Source organism: Hemiscyllium ocellatum, chromosome 2, assembly GCF_020745735.1.
Source record: "Hemiscyllium ocellatum isolate sHemOce1 chromosome 2, sHemOce1.pat.X.cur, whole genome shotgun sequence".
Classification (NCBI taxonomy): Eukaryota; Metazoa; Chordata; class Chondrichthyes; order Orectolobiformes; family Hemiscylliidae; genus Hemiscyllium; species Hemiscyllium ocellatum.
Genome location: NC_083402.1, coordinates 99,016,498 through 99,039,894, shown reverse-complemented (window position 1 = coordinate 99,039,894; position 23,397 = coordinate 99,016,498). Strand labels below are relative to the sequence as shown.

Below are 23,397 nucleotides of genomic sequence, written 5' to 3'. Positions count from 1 at the left end.
ATTGGACATAGTAAATGATGCCATCACTGCTTACATTGGGACTGAAGAAGATGAAGAGATGAAGGATCAACAATCACAAGTGTGTGCTGTAGAGGGAGCTGAAGGGGGTTAGCACAGAAGCAAGAGAAAGAAGGGTCAAGGTCACAGACAGCTCTATCCACACATCAGAATGTGGAGACCAAGACTCATTCCTTGACTGGTTGAACAAGCAATGCTTCTGCAAACTGAAATTTTCTTACCAGCATCACTCTACAGAATAATTACTTTCCACAATGACCAAGTTTTCAGCAGAGAGTTTACCTGTGCTAATTTGGATATACTTCAATGCAATAAGTTTATAAAATAATATAATCAGCCTGAAAATGCAGATTGACTTATGGGATTATGAGCAATCTAACCCTTACTCAGAGTGATTACTGGATAAGTGTTTATTCGTTATTTAGATCAGAGTGGTGCTGGAAAAGCACGGCAGGTCAGGCAGCATTCAAGGAGCAGGAAAATCAACATTTCGGATAAAAGCCTTTCATCAGGAATGCTTCAGGACAGAGGAGATTACCTTGGGGTTGCAGTGAGAGAGAGAGAGAGAGTTCAGTTGGTATGTCATGATAGGAAAAAACACTCCGCCTTCTCCTGATCTGGAGTCTATGTGGCAAAGCTACCTACTGCAGGTGGTGGTTGGGATGGGCGGAGCGGTGGCAGAGGTGGGCGGGGTGGGCCTTGTTTTGATTTTCTTCTGCATTTTGACCTTGCAAAGGAACTAACCCATCAGTCTTTGAGAATAGGATTCAAGTCTCATTGTTCAGACTTATCTCCAAGACTTGGACACCTGGATCAAGTATCAGAAAAGATGCAAATGAAGACTGCAGATGCTGGAGATTAGAGTCGAGAGTGTGATGCTGATAAAGAATAGCAGGTCAGGCAGCACCTACCTGTCCATTTTCCTTCCCATCTATCCGCTCCACCCTCCCCTCCGACCTTATCACCATTACATCCGCCCCTCCCCGTCCATGCATCTATTGCACTCTCAGCTACCTTCCCCCAGCCCCACCACCCTCCCATTTATTTCACCACCCCCTCAGCTCACAGCCTCATTCCTAATGAAGGGCTTTAGCCAGAAACATTGACTCTCCTGTTCCTCAGATGCCTGACCTGCTGTGCTTTTCCAGCCCCAGAAGTATTAGAAAACTCTAGTTACTGCCATAGGTACATCCTTGTGGAGAAAAGGCTGTGGGTGAAGAAGCTTGTGTGTCACTGTCATCACTTGTGAACTCACAAGTCTATCAGCTGAACAACTTGAGTGCACCCTTCTCACATTGTCCCCGAGAGCTGTGTTACCAATTTTCTTGATTGGAAGCTAATTTTCTTAATTGTGTCCATCACTTACCGTAATATTTCTGGCAAGGAAGCTTGGAGGCTCGTCATTGGTTGGTTTGATTATAATATAAAATGGTACTGCCGCAGATTGATGCTGTCCATCAGTAACATACAACATAAACTGATCAGCTGTTGGTTCAATCTGCTGATGATGAAACTGAACGTAGTTGATGTGGAAATCCTTTATGTGTTTCATGTCAAAGGAATCTAGGAGTAGAAAGTGAGACAATTTGGTGAAACAAGACTTGTGTAGCATGTATATTTGTAAAAATATATTTGTGGAACATTGGCATCACTGGCTGGCTAGCATTTATTGCCCACCCCTAGCTGACCTTGAATTCATCAGCTACCTTCTTGAACCGTTGAAGTCCACTATGCCATTCTCTGAGGGAATTCCAGGATATTGACCCACCCACAGTGGCAATATGCATCTGCAAGTTTCCTTCCAAGCCACTCACCATGTCAGGATGGTGAGTGGCTTGGAAAGAAACTTGCAGATGGTTGTGTTCCCATGTAAATATTGCACTTGTCCTCACAGATAGGAATCATTTTGTGTTTGGAAGGTTGCTGTCTAAGGATCTTTGGTGAATTTCTGCGTGGACTGCATAGATAATTTACGCTGATGATACTAAGTGTCAGTGGTGTAGGGTATAAAAATTTGTGGATATGGTACCAATTGAATGGGCTGCTTTGACCCAATAGTGTAAGATTTCTTGAATGTCATTGGAGATGCAGCCATTCAGGCATGTGGGCAGTATTCCATCACATGCTTGACTTGTGCCTTCTCAATGATGAACAGGTTTTGGGGAGTCAGGAGGTGAATTACTCATGGTAGTATTCCTCAGCTCTGACGTGCTATTATAGCCATTGTATTTATATGGCAAGCCCAGTTGAATTTCTGGTCATTGTTAACACTCAGACTGTTGATAGTGGATGAATCAGCGATGGTAACACCATTGAATGTCAAAGAGCTGTAATTAGTCTGTCTCTTTATGAAAATGGTCATTGCCTGCCATTTGTGTGGCATGACTGTAGCTTGCCACTCATCAGTCCAGCCCTGGATATCATCCAAACCTTGTTGCATTTGAACATAGATTGCTACAGTATTCACGGATGTTGCCGAACATTGAGCAATTATCAGCAAACATCTTTGATGGAGGTACGGTCATTGATGAAGCAGCTGAAGATGGTTGGGCTGAGGACACTATCCTGAGAAACTCCTGCAGAGATGTCCTGGAGTTAAGATGATTGACCTCAAACAACCGTGACCATCTTCGTACGCGCCAAGTACGACACCGACCAGCAAAGAGTGGGTGTCAGTGTTTATATCGAGAAAACAGAGATCTCATTTACACATTTGGGTTTGAGAGGCGCTGTCAAAGAGCCTTGGTGCATTCTGGCAGTACAATGTGAAGTTGGTAAACTTTATACATTTCCACCTCTGGACTAAGTCTCAGTTTGTTCCGTCATTAGAATAAGTGCAAATCCCATTTCTCACACCTGATACTTGGATGGTCTGAGTGGGATTACCAGTTTTACAAGTCCACAGAAGTGTCATTAGACACTGGAAAATCACTTAATGCTGGCTCCGTACCATTAGTAAAAAGAGCTGTGAGAACAATAGACCTGAAAACAGGAGCAGGATTTATAGTGCACAATTAATCTGTCGTACTAGTTAAAATGGATGAAGTATGAAAACTATGTACTACCAGGTAATTTTAATGACAGCACTGTCCAGCCATTCAGCATGAAGCTCTCCCAACTGCTCCAAGTTTGTACAAGGCCTGAGGCTTGTACCACCTGAAGTAGCCTGCATCTCTTGAAAGCAAGGCACACTTTGGATAAGCAAATGGTTGGCAAAATAATCTGCAAGGAGGCTGAATATGGCGCACCAGGGAATAGAGCATACTCCAAGGTTCCCTGACATGGTAGATTTAACAGAAGTTTTCAAAATTACGAGTGGGCTAAGTGAAATACATAGGGAAAAGCCGTTTCTGCCAGTAAAAGGACCAGGAATGAGAAAGCATAGATTTATGAGAATGGACAAACAAAGCAAGGATCATATGGAAAAAAAACTCTTCCACGGCAAGTAGTTTGAGCATGGAAGCCACTGCCTGGAAATGTAATGGAGGCAGATTCAATTGAAGAATTCAAGAGGGCATCAGATGATTATTTGGATAGAAATGGTGTGCATGGATATGAAGAAGAACAGGAGATTGGCATTAGGTAATGATACTAATGTGAAAAGCCATTGCAAGACTGATGGGCCAATTGCTCTCCTTCTATGATTCTGTGATTTAGTGTCCTTGCTGGAGAAGGTGGGTAAGAAGAGAAAGCAGTCTTCTTTAAAAAGGGAAGACCATAGGACATTAGAGCAGAATTAGGTCATTGGTCCATTGAGTCTGCTCTGCCATTCAATCATAGGTAATATATTTCTCAACATCATTCTCCTGCTTTCTGCCCATAACCTTTGAACCCCTTCCAATCAAAAACCTAGCTATCTCCACCTTAAATACACTCAATTACTTGGTGTCTGCAGCCTGTTGCAGCAATGAGTTCCACAGATTAACCACCTTCTTGCTGAAGAAATCTCTCCTCATCTCAGTTCTAAAGGGTGGTCCCTTCATTCTGAGGCTGTGCTGATCTGCATATTGTAACAATACCATATTCCAAATCACTGAAATATGGTTGAAGAAGGGGAAAACTGGCAGCTCAACATTGCAGAATGTAGAGATTTCAGATCTGATGGTGGGGTGGAGGGGATGGAATTTAAGAGATGTGGGGCTATTGCATTATTGATAAAGGAGACCATCACTGCAGTAATTAGATTAGATTACTTACAGTGTGGAAACAGGCCCTTCGGCCCAACAAGTCCACACCGACCCGCCGAAGCGCAACCCACCCATACCCCTACATTTACCCCTTACCTAACAATACGGGCAATTTAGCATGGCCAATTCACCTGACCCGCACATTTTTGGACTGTGGGAGGAAACCGGAGCACCCGGAGGAAACCCACGCAGACACGGGGAGAATGTGCAAACTCCACACAATTACTTACAGTGTGGAAATAGGCCCTTCAGTGCAACAAGTCCACACCGACTTTCCAAACAGCAACCCACCCAAACCCATTCCCCTACATTTACCCCTTCACCTAACACTATGAGCAATTTAGCATGGCCAACTCACCTAACCTGCACATCTAATGAGGGAGGATGTCTTAGAGGGTTTTTCATGAGACCATCTGGGTGGAGCTTAGAAATAAAAAACAGCGATCATTTTGCTGAGGTTATACTCTAGGCCTCCAAATAGTTAAAAGGAGTTAGAGAAGTAGATATGTAGGCAAATCTCAGACAGGTGTGAGAGGAATAGGTTTATGGTAGTAAGGGACATCAGATTTGCTAATATTAACTGGCATCACCTTAGTGTGAATGAATTAACCAGGATGGAATTTTTCAAGTGCATCCAGGAGAACTTTGTGTACATGGATAGTTCAAATACAGATGGGTACATGCTAGAGTCCAACTTGGGAAGGGGCCAGATTGGACTGGTGTTGGGAAATGAGCCCAGCCAGGTGGATAAAGTTTCAGTAGGGAATTACTTTGGGAATAGTGATCACAATTCCATAAGTTTTAGAATGCTCATAGGTTTAGATGAGAGTGGTCCTTAAAGGAAGAGTGCTAAATTGGGGAAAGGCCAATTATATCAAAATTCGGCAGGAACTGGGGAATGTGGATTGGCTGCAGCTGTTTGAAAGTAAATCCACATTTGATATGTGGGAGGTTTTTAAAGAGAGGTTGATTAGAGAGCAGGACAGGCATGTCCCTGTGAAAATGTGGGATAGAAATGACAAGATTAGGGAACCATGGATGACTGGTAAAAATGTGAGATTAGCTAGGAGGAAAAAGGAAGCATACATAAGGTCTAGGCTATTGAAAACAGACGAAGCTTTGGAAGAATATCGGGAAAGTAGACCCATCTGAAAAGTGGAATTAAGAGGGCTAAAAGGGGTCATGAAATATCTTTAGCAAACAGAGTTCAGAAAAATCCCAAAGCCTTTTATTCATATATAAGGACCTAGAGCAAAGGTGGGCCCACTCAGGAAAAAAGGAGGAAAATTAACTTAGATAACTTACAGTCTGGAAACAGGCCTTCCAGCCCAACAAGTCCACACCAACCTGCCGAAGCCGAACCCACCCAGACCCATTCCCATGGTGTACGAGCTAGATGGACAGAGAACTGGCTGGGCAACAGCAGACAGAGAGTAGTAGTGGAAGGGAGTTTCTCAAAATGGGGAACTGTGACCAGCAGTGTTCCATAGGGATCAGTGCTGGGACCACCGCTGTTTGTGATATACATAGATGATTTGGAGGAAGGTATAGGTGGTCTGATTAGCAAGTTTGCAGATGACACTAAGATTGGTGGAGTAGCAGACAGTGAAGGGGACTGTCAGAGAGTGCAGCAGAATCTAGACAGATTGGAGAGTTGGGTGGAGAAATAGCAGATGGAGTTCAATCCAGGCAAATGTGAAGTGATGCATTTTAGAAGATCCAATTCAAGAGTGAACTATATGGTAAATGGAAAAGCCTTGGGGAAAATTTATGTTTAGAGAGGTCTGGGAGTTCAGGTCCACTGTACCATGAAGATAGCAGTGCAGATCAATAGAGTGGTCAAGAAGGCAGACAGCATGCTTTCCTTCACCGGAGGAAATTGAACACAAGAATTGGCAAGTCATGTTAGTTGTATAAGACTTTGGTTTGATAGAATGGTCAAGAAGGCATACAGTGCGCTTTCTTTCATTGGGTGGGGTATTGACTACAAGAGTTGGCAGGTCATGTTACAGTTGTTTAAGGCTTTGGTTCAGCCACATTTGGAATACTGCATACAATTATGGTCGCCACATTACCAAAACGATGTGGATGCTTTGAAGAGGGTGCAGAGGAGGTTCACTCGGATTTTGCCTGGTATGGAGGGTGCTAGCTATGAAGAGAGCTTGGTAGAAAGATGGAGGTTGGTGGTGGGGGGAAATCCTGATTGAGGGCTACAAAATCATGAGCGGTATAGAACAGGGTGGATAGCAAGAAGCTTTTCCCAGAGGAGGGGGGGAACTCAATTACTAGGGGCCTTAAGTTCAAGGTGAGAGGGGAGAATTTTAAGGGAGATATGTGTGGAAACGTCTTTTCCCAGAGGGTGATGGGTGCCTGAAATGTGTTGCCAGTAGAGATGGTAGAGGCAGGCACTATAGTGTCAGTTAAGATATATCTAGACAGATACATGAATGGGCAGGGACTAGAGGGAATCAGACCCTTAGGAAATAGGCGACAGGTTTAGATAGAGGATCTGAATCGACACGGACTTAGAGAAGGACTGTTCCTATGCTGTAATTTTCTTTGTTCTTTGGTTGTTCTCGATCTGATCCTAGGAAATGAAGTCTGTCAAATGGTTGAAACGTCAATAGGTGGACATTTTGGAGATTGTCATCATAATGCTGTAGGTTTCAAAATCGTTAAGATTCCTGATGAAGGGCTTTTGTTCAAAACATCGATTTTCCTGCTCCTTGGATGCTGCTTGACCTGCTGTGCTTTTCCAGCACCTAATCTGGACTCTAATCTCCAGCAACAGCAGTACCCAACTCCATCTTCAAAGTCATTATGGAAAGGGATAAGGATAGTCCAGAAATGGTGTCAAAATTGGGGGAAGGATAATTTCAGTATCATTTGACAGGATCTAGCAAATTTAGACTATGAGCAGCAACACGCAGGTAAGTCTATTTTGGAAAGTGGTATCTTTTAAAAGGAGTTGCGAAAGTTCAGGGCCAGCATATTCCTGTAAGAGTGAAGGACAAGGACAGCAAGTATAGGGAACCCTGGGTATCAAGAGATACAGAATTTGACAAAGAAAAAAAAGGAAGCATATGCTAGATTCAATGTATTAAAAACAGGGCACGCCTTCCGAAGTAGACAGAGTGTAGACAGGGCGCTTAGAAAGAAATTAGGAGGGCAGAGAGGAACCATGAAATATCTTTGGCAGATAGGATTAAGGAAAACCCCAAGGCATTTTGTAAGTATATTAAAAACAAAAGGATTACCAGGGGAGAATGTGGCCCTTTTAGAGATCAAAAGGGCAATCTGAATGGAGCCAAAGGACGCGTGACACCTTGCTTGGATATTTTTCACATATATTCATAAAAAGGAAAGATGTTGTAACAAGAGATTGGAATTTGGATGATGAGGTTTTTGAGCATGTTAAGATCAATGAGGAGAAAGTGTTAGATATTTTTATCAGGCATAAAGTTGCGTGAATCTCTTGGGCTTCATGAGATGCATTCCAGAGAAATGAGGAGATTGCCAGGGCCCTAGTGGAGATATTTAATACTGCACTGTCCACAGGTGAGTGCTACTTGAATGGAGGAAAGCTAATATGGTTTCTTTGTTTAATACAGATAGGCTCAGTAATTACAGCCTAGTTAGTCTGACATCAGAGTGGGGAAAATTAATGGAGAACATTCTGAGGGTAAGGATTAATCAACAATCGGAACGGCAGCAGTTGATCAGAGATAGCCAGCATGGATTTGTGTTGGGAGATCCTGCCTGACTAATTTAATTGTTTTTTTTAAAAGTTAATTAAATATATTTATGAGGTTAGTGTCCATGGTTTACATGGACTTCAGTAAGGCCTTTGACAAGGTTGCTATAGGTTGGAGCTATGCATTTCAAGACATGTTGGCAAAATAGATCCAAAATTGGCTTAGAGATAGGATGGTAAAAAATGAGGTCTGCAGATGCTGGAGATCACAGCTGAAAATGTGTTGCTGGTTAAAGCACAGCAGGTTAGGCAGCATTCAAGAAATAGGAAATTCGACATTTCGGGCATAAGCCCTTCATCAGGAATGAGGAGAGTGTGCCAAGCAGGCTAAGATAAAAGGTAGGGAGGAGGGACTTGGGGGAGGGGCGATAGAGATGTGATAGGTGGAAGGAGGTCAAGGTGAGGGTGATAGGTCGGAGTGGGGTTGGGGCGGAGAGGTCAGGAAGAAGATTGCAGGTTAGGAGGGCGGTGCTGAGTTCAAGGGAATCAACTGAGACAAGGTGGGTGTCAGTGGAAGGGTACTGGTTGGTGCGGCGGGAAGGTCCCCGCCCCTAACCCCGCCCCCACCCTCACCCCCAGCTCCAGTCCCACACCAGGTCCTAGCTCCCAGCCATGCCAGATCTTCACCATCCCTCCAGACCTCCCCCTCTCTGAGGATGAAAGATCAGTCCTCAGCAGGGGCCTCACCTTCATTCCCCTACGCCCTCGGATCAATGAGTTCAACACGCGGCGAGATATTGAACAATTCTTCCGCCGCCTTCGCCTCTGTGCCTACTTTCACAACCAAGACTCCCGCCCACCCTCTGACGACCCCTTCTCCCGCCTCCAACGCACCCCATCCACCTGGACACCCCGTGCTGGCCTCTTACCCGCCCTCGATCTATTTATAGCCAACTGCCGCCGTGACATTAACCGACTCAACCTGTCCACCCCTCTCACCCACTCCAACCTCTCACCCTCAAAACGTGCAGCCCTCCACTCCCTCCGCTCCAATCCCAACCTCACCATCAAACCGGCAGACAAGGGAGGCGCGGTAGTAGTTTGGCGAACCGACCTTTATACCGCTGAGGCCAAACGCCAGCTCGCGGACGCCTCCTCTTATCGCCCCCTTGACAACGACCCCACCTCCCACCACCAAACCGTCATCTCCCAGACCATCCATAACCTCATCACCTCAGGGGATCTCCCATCCACCGCCTCCAACCTCATAGTCCCACAACCCCGCACCGCCCGTTTCTACCTCCTGCCCAAAATCCACAAACCTGACTGCCCCGGCCGACCCATTGTCTCAGCCTGCTCCTGCCCCACCGAACTCATCTCCGCATACCTCGACACGATTCTGTCCCCTTTAGTCCAAGAACTCCCCACCTACGTTCGGGACACCACCCTCACCCTCCACCTCCTCCAGGATTTTCGCTTCCCCGGTCCCCAACACCTTATTTTCACGATGTACAGTCCCTGTACACCTCCATCCCTCATCACGAAGGACTCAAAGCCCTCCGCTTCTTCCTTTCCCGCCGCACCAACCAGTACCCTTCCACTGACACCCTCCTTCGACTGATTGAACTGGTCCTCACCCTGAATAACTTCTCTTTTCAATCCTCCCACTTCCTCCAAACTAAAGGAGTTGCCATGGGCACCCGCATGGGCCCCAGCTATGCCTGTCTCTTCGTAGGATATGTGGAACAGTCCATCTTCCGCAACTACACTGGCACCACCCCCCAACTTTTCCTCCGCTACATCGATGACTGTATCGGCGCTGCCTCGTGCTCCCACGAGGAGGTTGAACAGTTCATCAACTTTACTAACACCGTCCATCCCGACCTCAAATTCACCTGGACTGTCTCAGACTCCTCCCTCCCCTTCCTAGACCTTTCCATTTCTATCTCGGGCGACCGACTCAACACAGACATCTACTATAAACCGACTGACTCCCACAGCTACCTGGACTACACCTCCTCCCACCCTGCCCCCTGTAAAAACTCCATCCCATATTCCCAATTCCTTCGTCTCCGCCGCATCTGCTCCCAGGAGGACCAGTTCCAACACCGCACAGCCCAGATGGCCTCCTTCTTCAAGGACCACAGATTCCCCCCACACGTAATCGACGATGCCCTCCACCACATCTCCTCCACTTCCCGCTCCTCCGCCCTTGAGCCCCGCTCCTTCAACCGCCACCAAGACAGAACCCCACTGGTTCTCACCTACCACCCCACCAACCTCCGTATACAACGTATCATCCGCCGTCATTTCCACCACCTCCAAACGGACCCCACCACCAGGGATATATTTCCCTCCCCTCCCCTATCAGCGTTCCGCAAAGACCACTCCCTTCGTGACTCCCTCGTCAGGTCCACACCCCCCACCAACCCAACCTCCACTCCCGGCACCTTCCCCTGCAACCGCAGGAAATGTAAAACTTGCGCCCACACCTCCTCCCTCACTTCCCTCCAAGGCCCCAAGGGATCCTTCCATATCCGCCACAAGTTCACCTGTACCTCCACACACATCATCTATTGCATCCACTGCACCCGATGTGGCCTCCTCTATATTGGGGAGACGGGCCGCTTACTTGCGGAACGCTTCAGAGAACACCTCTGGGATGCCCGGACCAACCAACCCAACCACCCCGTGGCTCAACACTTTAACTCTCCCTCCCACTCCACCGAGGACATGCAGGTCCTTGAACTCCTCCACTGGCAGAACATAACAACACGACGGCTGGAGGAGGAGCGCCTCATTTTCTGCCTGGGAACCCTCCAACCACAAGGAATGAACTCAGATTTCTCCAGTTTCCTCATTTCCCTTCCCCTCACCTTGTCTCAGTCAGTTCCCTCAACTCAGCACCGCCCTCCTAACCTGCAATCTTCTTCCTGACCTCTCCGCCCCCCACCCCACTCCGGCCTATCACCTTGACCTCCTTCCACCTATCACATCTCTATCGCCCCTCCCCCAAGTCCCTCCTCCCTACCTTTTATCTTAGCCTGCTTGGCACACTCTCCTCATTCCTGATGAAGGACTTATGCCCGAAACATCGAATTTCCTATTTCTTGGATGCTGCCTAACCTGCTGTGCTTTAACCAGCAACACATTTTCAGCTTAGAGATAGGATGCAAATGGTTGAAGGTTGTTTTTATGATTGGAATTGTGTGACCAACGGTTGATCACCAGTGCTGGAATCATTGCTGTTTGGTATGTGCATTGACAATTTGGATGTAAATACAGAAGCTATAATTAACAAATTGCAAATGACACAAAAACTGGTGTTGGTGAAAGCAAGTAGGATGGTCTCAGGCAACAGTGTGATATTGATCAGCTGGCAAATAGGACAGAGAAATGGCAGATCAAAATTAATCCCAGTAAGCATGAGGTGATGCATCTTAAGTGTTCTAATTAAGGAAGGATATATACAATGGATGGTAAATCCCGAGGGAGTACAGAGGAATAAAGGGTCCTTGGTGAACAAGTCCATCAATCTGTGAAGATGTCAGCACAGGTAGAAAGGTTGGTGAAGAAGGATTGGATGCTTGCCTTTGGTAGTCAGGGTGCAGAATATAGGAATAGGGAAGTCTTGATGCAACTTTATAAAATATTGGTTAGGCCACAGATGGAATACTGTGTGTGGTTCTGGTTGCTATACTATCCAAGGATGTGATTGCACTGAAGAGAGTACAGAGGAGTTTCACCAGGATGTTGCCTGGGATGGAAAGTCACAGTTATGAGGAGTGACTGAATAGGTTGGGTTTGTTATTCCTGGAACAGAGGAGACTGAGGGGTTCTGGTTGAGCTACAGAAAATTATGAGAGGCACAAGGTAGATCATGAGTCTTTCCCTGTGGCATACATGTCTATGACCAGAAGACATAAGTTTAAGATGAGAAGTAAATGATTTACAGGGTACCTGAAAACTATTTTCTTTCCACTCAGACGTGTATGGAACATGCTTCCTGAGACGGTGGTGGAGGTGGTACTCTCGCAACTTTTAAGAAGTATCTGAATGAGCACTAAAAATGTCAGGGCATAGGAGACTATGGAATAAATATAGGTAATGGGATTAGTGTAGCTTGGGGTGTTTGTTGGTTGGCATAGATATAGTGAGACAAAAGACCTGCTTGCACAGTGTATATGACTCCATGACTCTATGGAACTAGCAGAGCCTCCAGATAGTAAGGGCAATTAGTTCTGCAGTTAATACCAGCATAGAGCTGGATATTGTGCCACACAAAGTTCAATGATCTCACAAAAGTAATCAAGGTCAAATGCCATCTGTTTCCAAATGAAGCAGACTGCTTAATCAACCAACTTTCATTCACTCATTATAACTCAGTATTCATCCATACCCTTGATGAAAGAAAAATCACATTTAAAACTTAAAGTTTCTGCGATGGTTCACTTAATGGTTTATCACTCATGCTTCTAGGCCACAGGGTTTGGGATTTAAGTCCTATTCCAGTTGAATATAAAAACCAAGGCAGATGGAGGACTACAATGCTAACATCCTGGGGAGAGGTTTCTCATATTCTGGTCAGTAGTTATCCCCAACCAATCTCACAAAGAGAGATTATTTAGTCATTATTGCTGTTTGTGAGTGTTTATTGTGCACAAATTGAGTGTATTTCCTACATTACAACATTTCCTACATGACAACCTTGTCATTGGTTATAAAAAAACTTTAACCATGTTAGCCATGTAAAAAGCTGCACCAATGTAAGTTTTTTCTTTATTTCAATTGACCCTTATCTACCACTGCTGTAAGACACACCACAATTCATGGCATGTACATGGCAACTACTAAACTATTATCCTCATGCAGTGAGTGTATTATCCTTGGACACTTTCCACTCTCTTGTAGAACAACAAGATACACAAACACAGACTGGGGTATGTAACAAATAGGGTTCAGGCAGCAGCACATGTCCTCAACACATTGGAAGAGACAATGCTGACCATCACTAGAGTAGTCATGCCTGTGTCAGGAATGAAACTATTGAATATTCAACAGCATTTTTATACAACATTCACTTTCTCACATTCCAAATATGCCTTTGTTTCACAATTTTTTTTTCTGATTTACAAACTGCAGATGGTGTAAGATTTCTCATTCTGCCCTCCACTCTCATGACGAGCTCATAACTTTACCTTTCTCCCATTAGGTACAACTAAACTACCACAGTGGTGCATGAGAGTGTGCTGAAAAGGAACTAGTGATTGATCATGAACCATCACTCAGTCACACGCTTAAAAAGATCAGCTCAGATGTTGGCACTGCATGTTCTTTAAGAACAAATGGAGAGGTGGGATCTGCGGATAGTGAGTCGCCAAACATGGTTTACAGTTAAGGCAGGAAGAAAGGATCATTAAGGTATCAGTTCATGAGGGAGTGTTGTGCAGGGCAGAAAACTCTGATTAGATCTTTGAATGAGCAACATACAGAAAAATAAAAGTTGATGAGCATGCAAAGTAAAAGCAGAGTACATTAATCAGTCTGTAATTTCTATCAAGAAAGAGGAAAACCAGAAACAACTTGGCACAGAACTTTGTGTGGTATAGGTACTTATCCTCTCTAGTCATAGAGTCATTGATATGTACAGCATGGAAACAGACCCTTCAGTCCAACCCCTCCATGTCAACCAGATATCCCAACCCAATCTAGTCCCACCTGCCGGCACCCGGCCCATATCCCTCCAAACCCTTCCTATTCATATACCCATTCAAATGCCTTTTAAATGTTGCAATTGTACCAGCCTCCACCACTTCCTCTGGCAGCTCACTCCATACACGTATCACCCTCTGTGTGAAAAAGTTGCCCCTTAGGTCCCTTTTATATCTTTCCCCTCTCACCTTAAACCTATGCCCTCTAGTTCTGGACTCCCCAACCCCAGGGAAAAGACTTTGTCTATTTATCCTATCCATGTCCCTCATAATTTTGTAAACCTCTATAAGGTCACCCCTCAGCCTCCGATGCTCCAGGGAAAACAACCCCAGCCTGTTCAGCCTCTCTCCATAGCTCTCACCGACTCCATGAGAAAATCTTGGGAGAATCAACGATATACAAAATCTGACAGCAAATGTCTCAGCCTCCATTATGAACAATTTGGATAGGAAAGCATTGTGGATGAGCCTTGGCTCATTTTAAAACTTGAGACATTTGTACTACAGTAAAGATATTGCTAGACCCTATGAATGAGGCACAAGTCAGGAATGTGATGAAATACTCTCCACTTGTCTGAATCTGTGAGGCTCCAATAACACTGAAGATGCTTGACACCATCCAAAATAAAACAACTCATCTGCATTTTGTCAAAAGGTTCCACTATACACTGGAGGTGAAAGAAATAAATGTTTAAGGCCAATGGATCGATGATGAAGTGGGCTGTTTTGGCCTCGATGGTGTTGCTGGGACAGTCAGGGCTGCACTCTTCCAGGAATGTGCACTCTGATTTGTGACTCTCTGACAGAATACAAGTTTTGAAGAGTGGGGATATAAGTTATTTGGTGCAGGATTCCCAGCTTTGCCTGTTCTCATAGTCACAGTATTCATATAGTTGCCCCGTTCACTCTCTGATCAATGGCAACTGACAAGATGCTGACAAAGTGTGTAGTGTCAAGTTTGAAAGCTATAAAAGTGCGCCTTCTGAAAAATAAGGGAAAATCTGGACCCAGATTCTTGCTGAATTAAACCATTTGCAATCTAGTGTTAATAGATTGTAACATAATACTTTCTAATGGATTCAGGTACTTCATTAGAATATTTCCCTCACCACTTCTCTCTTGTATTATTAAAAGAATATCAGAATGTGTTCAGAAAGAGAAATAAGAATGATGCTACACCTTGATTTCAAACTCATGTTACACACATGGTGTACAATTATAAGTTTTAAGCAAAGTAGCAGAAAAAGACATTTGCCCCAACACTGTTCCTAATAAAAATAAGGCCCCATAAGTTCCAAATTAGAAAGGCTAATCTATTGTAGTCATTGGCGGTGAGTGATGTGTTTATAGCCAGGAGATATAGCCAGGGCGGCACGGTGGCACAGTGGTTAGCACTGCTGCCTCACAGCGCCTGAAGACCCGGGTTCAATTCCCGACTCAGGCGACTGACTGTGTGGAGTTTGCACGTTCTCCCCGTGTCTGCGTGGGTTTCCTCCGGGTGCTCCGGTTTCCTCCCACAGTCCAAAGATGTGCGGGTCAGGTGAATTGGCCATGCTAAATTGCCCGTAGTGTTAGGTAAGGGGTAATGTAGGGGTATGGGTGGGTTTCGCTTCGGCGGGTCGGTGTGGACTTGTTGGGCCGAAGGGCCTGTTTCCACACTGTAAGTCTAATCTAATCTAAAAGTCTAATCTAATCTAAAAAGATATAACACTTACTTGGAATGGAGGAATAAGAATAATTTCACTTTAATATTACCTATGCTGATGCCCACATTACTCTTCTCATAGCCTGGTGAAGGTAATGTGTTCTCTATGTAACCAAATTGGGGTGAAGACCACAAAACAAAAGTCAGTTCATCGTTGGCAGTATCCAGATCACTAGCACACAAATGGCCGGCAGTGATAGCAGCTGACAACCCTTCATCAACAATAAAGGTTTCACCTAGAATGAGACAATCAGATGGATGTAAATTTAATTTGACATGAATGCAAAGAAATCATTATTATTCACTCCAGGGGAACAACTAATGAATCATCCTCTTAACAGACATGGGGTCTTCATATAATGGCAAAATAAATAAAGCTGCAAAGAGCCAAACATAGTCAACAGTCAACACTAAAAACATTGAAAAATCATAGCACAAAGGCATTTTATTAAATTTCAAATAGCATTAAAATTATTAAATAAGATTTTGTCACCGACTCATTGAATTTATACTTTTGAGAATGAACTATTCAGTTGTTTTCACACTTCACATTTGACACAAGTCTTTTTAATTCAAACCTTTTGAAATAAATGGCAAATATATATTAATAATTTGAAATGTTTCCTGTGCCTATTCACTCATATTCTGTGAGTTTTGAATTTGGGTCTCCGTATTGCTTGGCGATTCCATGTAAAATAGTTAGATTTATTTAAATAGATAAAGTGGTTAAGGCAGTATGTGGGATACTTCCCATTATTAGCTGAGACAGAGTTTAAAAGCAAGGAGGTGACGCTCAAACTGTTAAAAATCATTGTTGGTTAGGCCACAGCAAGAATACTATGCACAGTTCTGGAATCCACATTATAAGAGGGCTACACAGGAAAAGACTACAGAAGAGATCTACCAGGATATTACCAGGACTGGAGAGTTTCAGTTATGAAGAGAGATGGGTTATACTGGGGTTATCTTCCTTGGATTAGAGGAGACTGAAGTGGGAGAACATGATTGAGATGTAAAAGATCATAACGTGCAGAGACAGGATAAATGGGAAGAAACTCTTCCTTGTGCTGGAAGGATCAGCAAGCATAGATTTAAGATAAAGGACAGGAGGTTTAGATGGTATGGTAAAACATTTTTCACCTGATGAGGTGGATATCTGAAACTCTGCCTGTTTAGGGTGGTAGAGGTACAAAACCTCATAACATTTAAGAAGTATTTATATGTATATTTGCAAAGCCAAGGCATACAAGGTTGTAGGTCAAGTGCTGAAAAATAAGGTAAGAATAGTTAGGTGGATGTTTCTGACAGTCTTGGACATGGAGGGCCTAAGGGCCCTTTTCCTATAAAACCTCAATGATTCTATTATTTGGTTTTAAACGGATGGTCTCATAGTTCTCTACATCAAACTCTACCTGCCCACTTATTACTATTAACATGTTATGTACTTTTCTGCAGTATTCCACTGTACTTAAAAACCAAAAGAGCTGCAGGTACTGAAATCAGAAACAAAAGAACATAAGAACATAAGAAATAGGAGCAGGAGTAGGCTACGTGGCCCCTCAAGCCTGACCCACCATTTAATAAGATCATGGCTGATCTTTTTCATGGATTCAATTCTACTTACCCACCCACTCACCATAACGCTTAATTCCTTCACAGTTCAAAATATGTTTTTCTTAAAAATGTTCAATGCCTCAACTTCTTCATTAGGCAGGGAATCACTTCAGGAGAAAAAGTTCCTTCTCAGCTCAGTCCTAAATCTGCTCCGCCTCATTTTGTGGCTATGTCCCCTAGTTCTAGTTTCACTGCCAATGGAAACAATTTCCTTGGTTCGGTCTTATCTATGCCCTTCATTATTGTACACGTTTCTATTAGATCTCCCCTCTCATAACAAAACAGTAATTGCTGGAATAGCTCAGAAAATCTGTCAGCATCTGTGGAGAAAAATTAAAGTTAATGTTTTAGATCCAGTGCCCCTTCCTCAGAACTGGCAGTAGCAAGGAAGATTTTGGCTTTTATGCAAAATACAGTATAGAGTAGGGTGAAGTGGTAAGGAGTAAACAATAGGTCAAGATAGAACCCAAAGAGAGAGAAGGACAGTTGCACAGACAAAGGAGTGGACAACCGTCAGGCTAAAAGGATGAAAAGCTATTAATGAGGACTGATAGTAGCTAACAAATAGTTGTGTATAGTCACAGACTAGGTGATAACAAGGCCTTTACATTTACACTGTTCATCAATGTGGCACTATTAGCAACACCAATATGAAGTACTCCGTTCCTTCACCTGAGTGTAAAGGCTATCAATACTGCTGTATTAACATGCAGTTTTATGCAGACAGTATGGATCTGTCCAGGGAAAGATGTCTTTTTGTACGGCCCACACCCAGGTATAAATCCAGCACCTATAGCAAACGTCAGCTGCCTGTACAAGAAGCATACTGCACTTGTATTCAACGAAATGATCGTGTCAGAAAGTGGAAAGGTCCAGTCCTCATTCCTGTCAAGAGGAGGCTACCAGTTATGAGGTCTTGATGACATTAGTTGGTGGCCTCAAAATTATTTTCTTTGGTCTCTGGTCCTCTAAGGTCAGCGTGTACCTATGATTTCCAAATCTGGTCATCACATCGAGCAGCATGCGTGAATCTGAGAGAAGCTGCATAGCCATTTAGAGGAAACACTGGATATGAAATTGCTGTTTTTACAGAGACATTGCTGAGGAAGGGGCAGGTTCTAGCAATTCAATATTCAAAGTTGTAGAACCTTCAGGCATGGGGACCTTTGTGTAAATGTCCATAGATTCTTAAAGGCAGCATAGCAGGTGAATAAAGGTGATTCAGAGGCTACACGAGATAGTTGTCTTTATTAGTTAAAGCAATAAATTAAAAACAAAAGGAGGTTGTAATGGAGCTGTGTAAGACAGTGGTCAGGACACAGCTGGAGAAATGTGAGCAGGTTTGGTCACCATATGATAGGAAGGATGTGATTGCACTCAAGAGAAGGTGCAGATAGATTCGCCAGGATACGGCCTGAACTGGAGTAATTCAGCTATGAAGAGAGATGAGAAGGATTTCTTTTCCTCTTAGTGGAGGGATCAATGACCTAGAGTGCATTTTTTAACAGAAAAGGCAGGAGGCTTAGAGGGGATTAGAGGAAAGATTTTTTTCCCCACCAGAGGTGGTGGATATCTGTCTTAAAGGGTAATGAAGACAGGAACCATCGCAACACTTAGGAAATATTTAAATAATCATTCAAAGCACCATAGCATGCCAGATTATAGGCCAAGTGCTGGAAAATGGGACTAGAGTAGATGACCAGTACAAGAGGCGCTGAAGGGTTCCTTCACATGTTATAAAACTCCATGACTCTATGATCAGTCTCCACATGGGGGGAATAGGTGGAAATGGGCTGTCTGGGTAGTACATGCTAAAAGGCAACAGGGTGACTCTGGGGATGGGGTTAACTGGCAACCAGGCAAAACCCAGTCATGACAGTATCCACCACGATATATGTTCCCTCTCATCACTTGCCATTAACTAGGCAGTAACTGCAATTGGAAAATGGCTGGAACAACGGCTGGGTGGAGTCAGTATCAGTTTAATGAATGGCACACGTGTGCTGAACTCCAGGACGTTGAAGGAACAAACACATGAATCATGATTTTGCAGATTCCAGCTACATTTAGCTTGCAATTATTTCAGCATCCCCATGAGTATTGTAAAGTGAACATGCTTCAGGTTCAAATGCTGGGCAAAGATAATTTGCACTGTGCTATTGATCCTTACAAATTGAACATCAACAGAAGCTGCAGCAATGACTTAAAAGAAGTGAATGTTGGCTAAAACCAATCCATAGCTTATGAAACTTTTTAGGTTGCTGTGGAAAAGGGGAATATTGCTTCATCTATCATATAAGTATAGATTCTACTAAATTCAATGGAAAGTTGACTGATTGATGTGGATCTGGGATGGGAAGGAGATTTGGAGTTCAGAAGGTACTCTCTTTTCAATGCAATGTGTTGGTCACTGCATTTCACCAAATTGGTGGACATCGAGGAACCAGGGCCACGATGGAGCAGACATTGGGGCTATTAGAAATGTGATTCTGCTTGGACTGGTCAGGAGGAGTCCTCCAGAATAGTCCAAAGAAAATGTGCAGCATAATGTTATGTTCTGCATAATTGGCAATGTGATAGATCCTGAAGAACTGAAAGAACAAGAGTCTTTTTTTGGAAAAGGATGGCACTAGGGAGGTTAAAAATTCATAGAAACTGTCCATAACAGAGCTCAGCTATGTTGGGTGTCACAAGCGAGAGAAGGCCTGATTGATTCCCAGCTCCAATAGATGGCAGGTACAGTTAGAGAATATTAAATAGCCATTAGTCATCATGCCGACATTTGGTTGTAATGTAGAGTGAACTGCAGCCTCTGTTCATTTTTTTGTGTTCACTTTTACTGATTGTAAATAAAAACTCATGTCTGAAATTGTCCAATTGCTGATCAATATGTGTTGCACTCTGGATGGACAATGACAAGATTGAAGTCTAAATTAGGCATTCGGGACAGAGTAGTAGTGTCTTAGGAAGGGTGGTTAGACAGGATGTAGCTGAGGACAGGTAAACTGGCTGGTCGCTAAAGAGCAAAGAAATTGAGAAAATAGGGTTGTACGTGCAAGGGAGGGTCAGCAATGCTAGCTATATGCCATAAGCAGTATGGCTTTGTGGCTGCTGCACCTTTACATTGGTGGTGTGGGGTAACACCATCTTGCCCTGGTGCATAGCATCTTTTAAAAGAAGGCATTGTCACCAGGGATACTAGTCTTTCGGCTGATATCTGCTGAAATGTAATTTGTTCTGTAAACGATGTATGGCGGGTTGGGACTAGAACCTGGTGAGAGCAGCACCAAAGGTAGGTAGTAAATGATAGGCAGCATTTGATAAGGTGTGGCAAGAGAATACATTGGGCCTCATGACTAGGAATCCTCTTTCAAAACTTTATGAAACTTACAATTAGCCAAAAGAAAAAGTTTAGCTCTTGGTCTTCTCTCTGTATTTCACTCTACAATAAATCAAAGTATTTATGCTCACCTGTCTCTGAACTAGTAGCAGTTTGGCCCCATTGCAATTCATGTCATCATATGCCTTCCGCTCATTGTAGTTTTGGAACATATGAAATTAGAACAAAAGTTGCCTATTCAGCTCCTTGGGTTGTTCCACTCATGAACAAAACTATGGCTGATCTGTTTACGGTTGGATTCCACATTCCCCTCTCTCTACCTTTGATTCTCCTTGATTCCCCAGCCCAAATGTCATCTATCTATAAAAACCAAAAGAACTGCAGATGCTAGAAGTCAAAAACAAAAACCGAAGTTTCTCAAAAAGCTCATCTGTAAAGAGAAATCAGCATTAAAATTTCAGGTCCGGTGATCTTTTCTCAGAACTGGGAGAATTTATCTATCACCACCTTAAAAATAGACAATTCAATCTCTAAACAAACGGAATGTTCTCTGGAATTACTCTGAAAAATAAATAATTAACATAAATATTCAATCTTCCTCTCATTCCTGTTCCAAACCATTATGCTACCTTCTTGACAATATCATTCCCACTTCACCATATCTTTCTAACAGCACTGGAAACATCAACTCTGCAGTATTCATGTTAATGTCGGTCAACATAAAAATCAATGTTTGCTTGACTTTCTTACCAATGATAATAGTCGGTGGCTGATTGTTGATGGGCATTATTGTAATGTTAAGATCGTACACAGGGAGAGAGTTGTGTATTGATAACAAAGGAGAAAATGGTTCCTCAGAACAGCAGCCTTCCACTGTACCTCCATCCCAATCCGAGATGACAAAAGTAATGGTGTCAAAACAGGGTGTTAATCCCACCTCACCACCTGAGGAGAGGAAAAATTTAAGTAGCAAAAGGGTTATTTTTCACATCAAATAATTTATCAGGATTATATTTTTAGTCTGTAGCCTTACCTTGACAATCGCACTTCAAGTCATAAGTGGACTGTTCTGAATATCCTAATCTTTTTATCATCCCCCTTTTGTCTTTCCAAAAGAAATTCACACTTGCTGAAGAGTTCTGGGGAAACAATATACTAAGAGGCACTGGCAGCCTATTTCCCCTTACCGATGTTGTGAAAGGGCTTTAGGACCCTGAGGCAACCTTGCAATCATGTCACAAAGCTGCTCCTCACTGGGCATAAGTAGTACATTGTGGCAGAAAGTTATGAAAGAACAATATAGAGAGCTAGGCAGAAGCCTGAGGTCTCATCATGTGAATATTAGCAATATGCATGGAGAAGCAGATGGTAATCCAACAATGCTTAACAATAGAAATTATGAAACTGCCTTTCAAGAATGTAATGGTAAGATTAGAGCCTAGTGTTTCTGAACATAATGTATTAGCACTTAGACATAATATGCACAAAACAGTGTTGCAAATATTGTTCATGATCTTGTCTTTTCTGTGACCAATCTCTCCTGAACCCTAATTCATAGATGTCAACATAAAATAACAATCACATGACAAAAGGGAAGGCATCACCCATGATGTGATGATGCTGTTTCTTTAACAAGGTTATATCATCCTTGGTTTATTTTCAAGAAGGGTTGTAAAAGGCTGACATTCTGATTTATCTGGAATTTGAGGACTTTGCTAATAGCTGACAGATACTGCTCAAGGCAACAATCAGAGAAAAGAGTTTTAGGTGTTTTTTAAAATAAAAACAGTTATACAATGAAAGGGGTGTGGCCAGTTCTCCCAGTTGGGGGATTTTTCTAATTTGCTCCCAGTTAAAACTAAACCAGAGGAGCAGATCCAGGGAGAAGAGGTTCCATGCTTCATCAAATGATCCCTGGCTGATCCTCTTTCTCTAACATCTCTCCTATAAGGACCTGTGTTTGAAATTATCTTATTTTCTTTTGTTTGTGTTTCATTCAGTGGTGTGTAAATAGTCTTTTTTTTAATTGAAGCCAAGTGGTTTGACCAGATGCATCACACTGGGATATCTACCTAAAACAATTAGAAAAAATAGGGCCTGGGCTACCTTCTTAAAATGTTTTGAGGGGTCTGGCTTGGTTCAGAACAGATTGGGGGCTCTTTGTGGGATTTATTCTATAATTCTACTTTGGGGTTAGGGTTATTCGACTCAATGGCAGCGAGTGGTATAGGTGTTAGTATATTTTGTTCTGGGTGGTGAATTCTGTTGGTTTAAGCATTGCTTGGTGTAGTAATGGGTCTTTAAGACACTAAGAGTTTTCGCGGGGTGGAAGAGGTGAATCTGGGGGCTTTACAAAAAGTGAACAGGCAAAACCGCTGGAATTGGCAGTCAAGCTGGAGTTGGAGTTGCCTCTTTCTATGAGGAAAGGAAAGACAATTACAACAATAGCTCAGCATTTAAATTTGCTGGAAATACCAGATGAAACTTTGGAAGTTTTGGAGATGGCTAAACTTCAATTGAAAATGAAGCAGCTTGACTAAGAGACAAAAGAAAAAGAGAAAAAGAAATAAAATTGTTTGAATTAAAAGCAGAGCAAATACAAAAAGCCAGAGAGTGTGAAGAAATGAAAGAGAGAGAGAAGAGAGAAAGAGAGAGAATAAAGAAAATTTGAACTTCATAAATTGGCACTTGGACAGGAAGGTCAACGTAAAAGAATAGTGATAAAGGCAGAAGGTAAGCTCAGTGAGGAAGGATTGAGGATGAGCAAATCAATCATAGCCAAAGGCCTGGTGGAAATCTGTTTAAGTAAATCCAAGCATTGCCTGAATTTGATGAGGAGGATGTAGAAAACTTTTTCATCACATTTGAGAAGGTGGCTAAACAAAAAGTGGACAGTGACCACATAGGTTTTGCTGATCCAAACACAACTTTTAGGTAGAGCTCGTGAGGCATTTGCATCACTATCAGAGGAGGTATCTGGGGCATATGAGGAGGGAAAAAAAGCCATTTGAAGTGCATATGACATTGTGCCAAAAGCTAACAGACAGCGTTTCAGGAATCTAAGGAGAGACCCTTGACAAACGTATATTTAGTTTGAAAGGATCAAACAACATAATTTTGATAGGTAG

The 23,397-nt window shown here is 43.1% G+C and overlaps 1 protein-coding gene across 4 annotated transcripts in view; it reads right to left on the bottom strand.

The window, feature by feature from the left end:
• The window catches only part of frem1a (Fras1 related extracellular matrix 1a), a 400,521-nt gene that overhangs the window by 124,623 nt on the left and 252,501 nt on the right, over positions 1-23,397 (bottom strand). For all 4 annotated transcript variants that reach the window (XM_060838775.1, XM_060838786.1, XM_060838793.1 and 1 more), the window contains 3 exons: positions 21,020-21,214; positions 15,366-15,551; positions 1,385-1,581 (listed from right to left, as the gene is read on the bottom strand). In XM_060838775.1, coding sequence (XP_060694758.1) covers positions 1,385-1,581; positions 15,366-15,551; positions 21,020-21,214 — 578 coding nt within the window. The remainder of the gene's footprint in view (positions 1-1,384; positions 1,582-15,365; positions 15,552-21,019; positions 21,215-23,397) is intronic.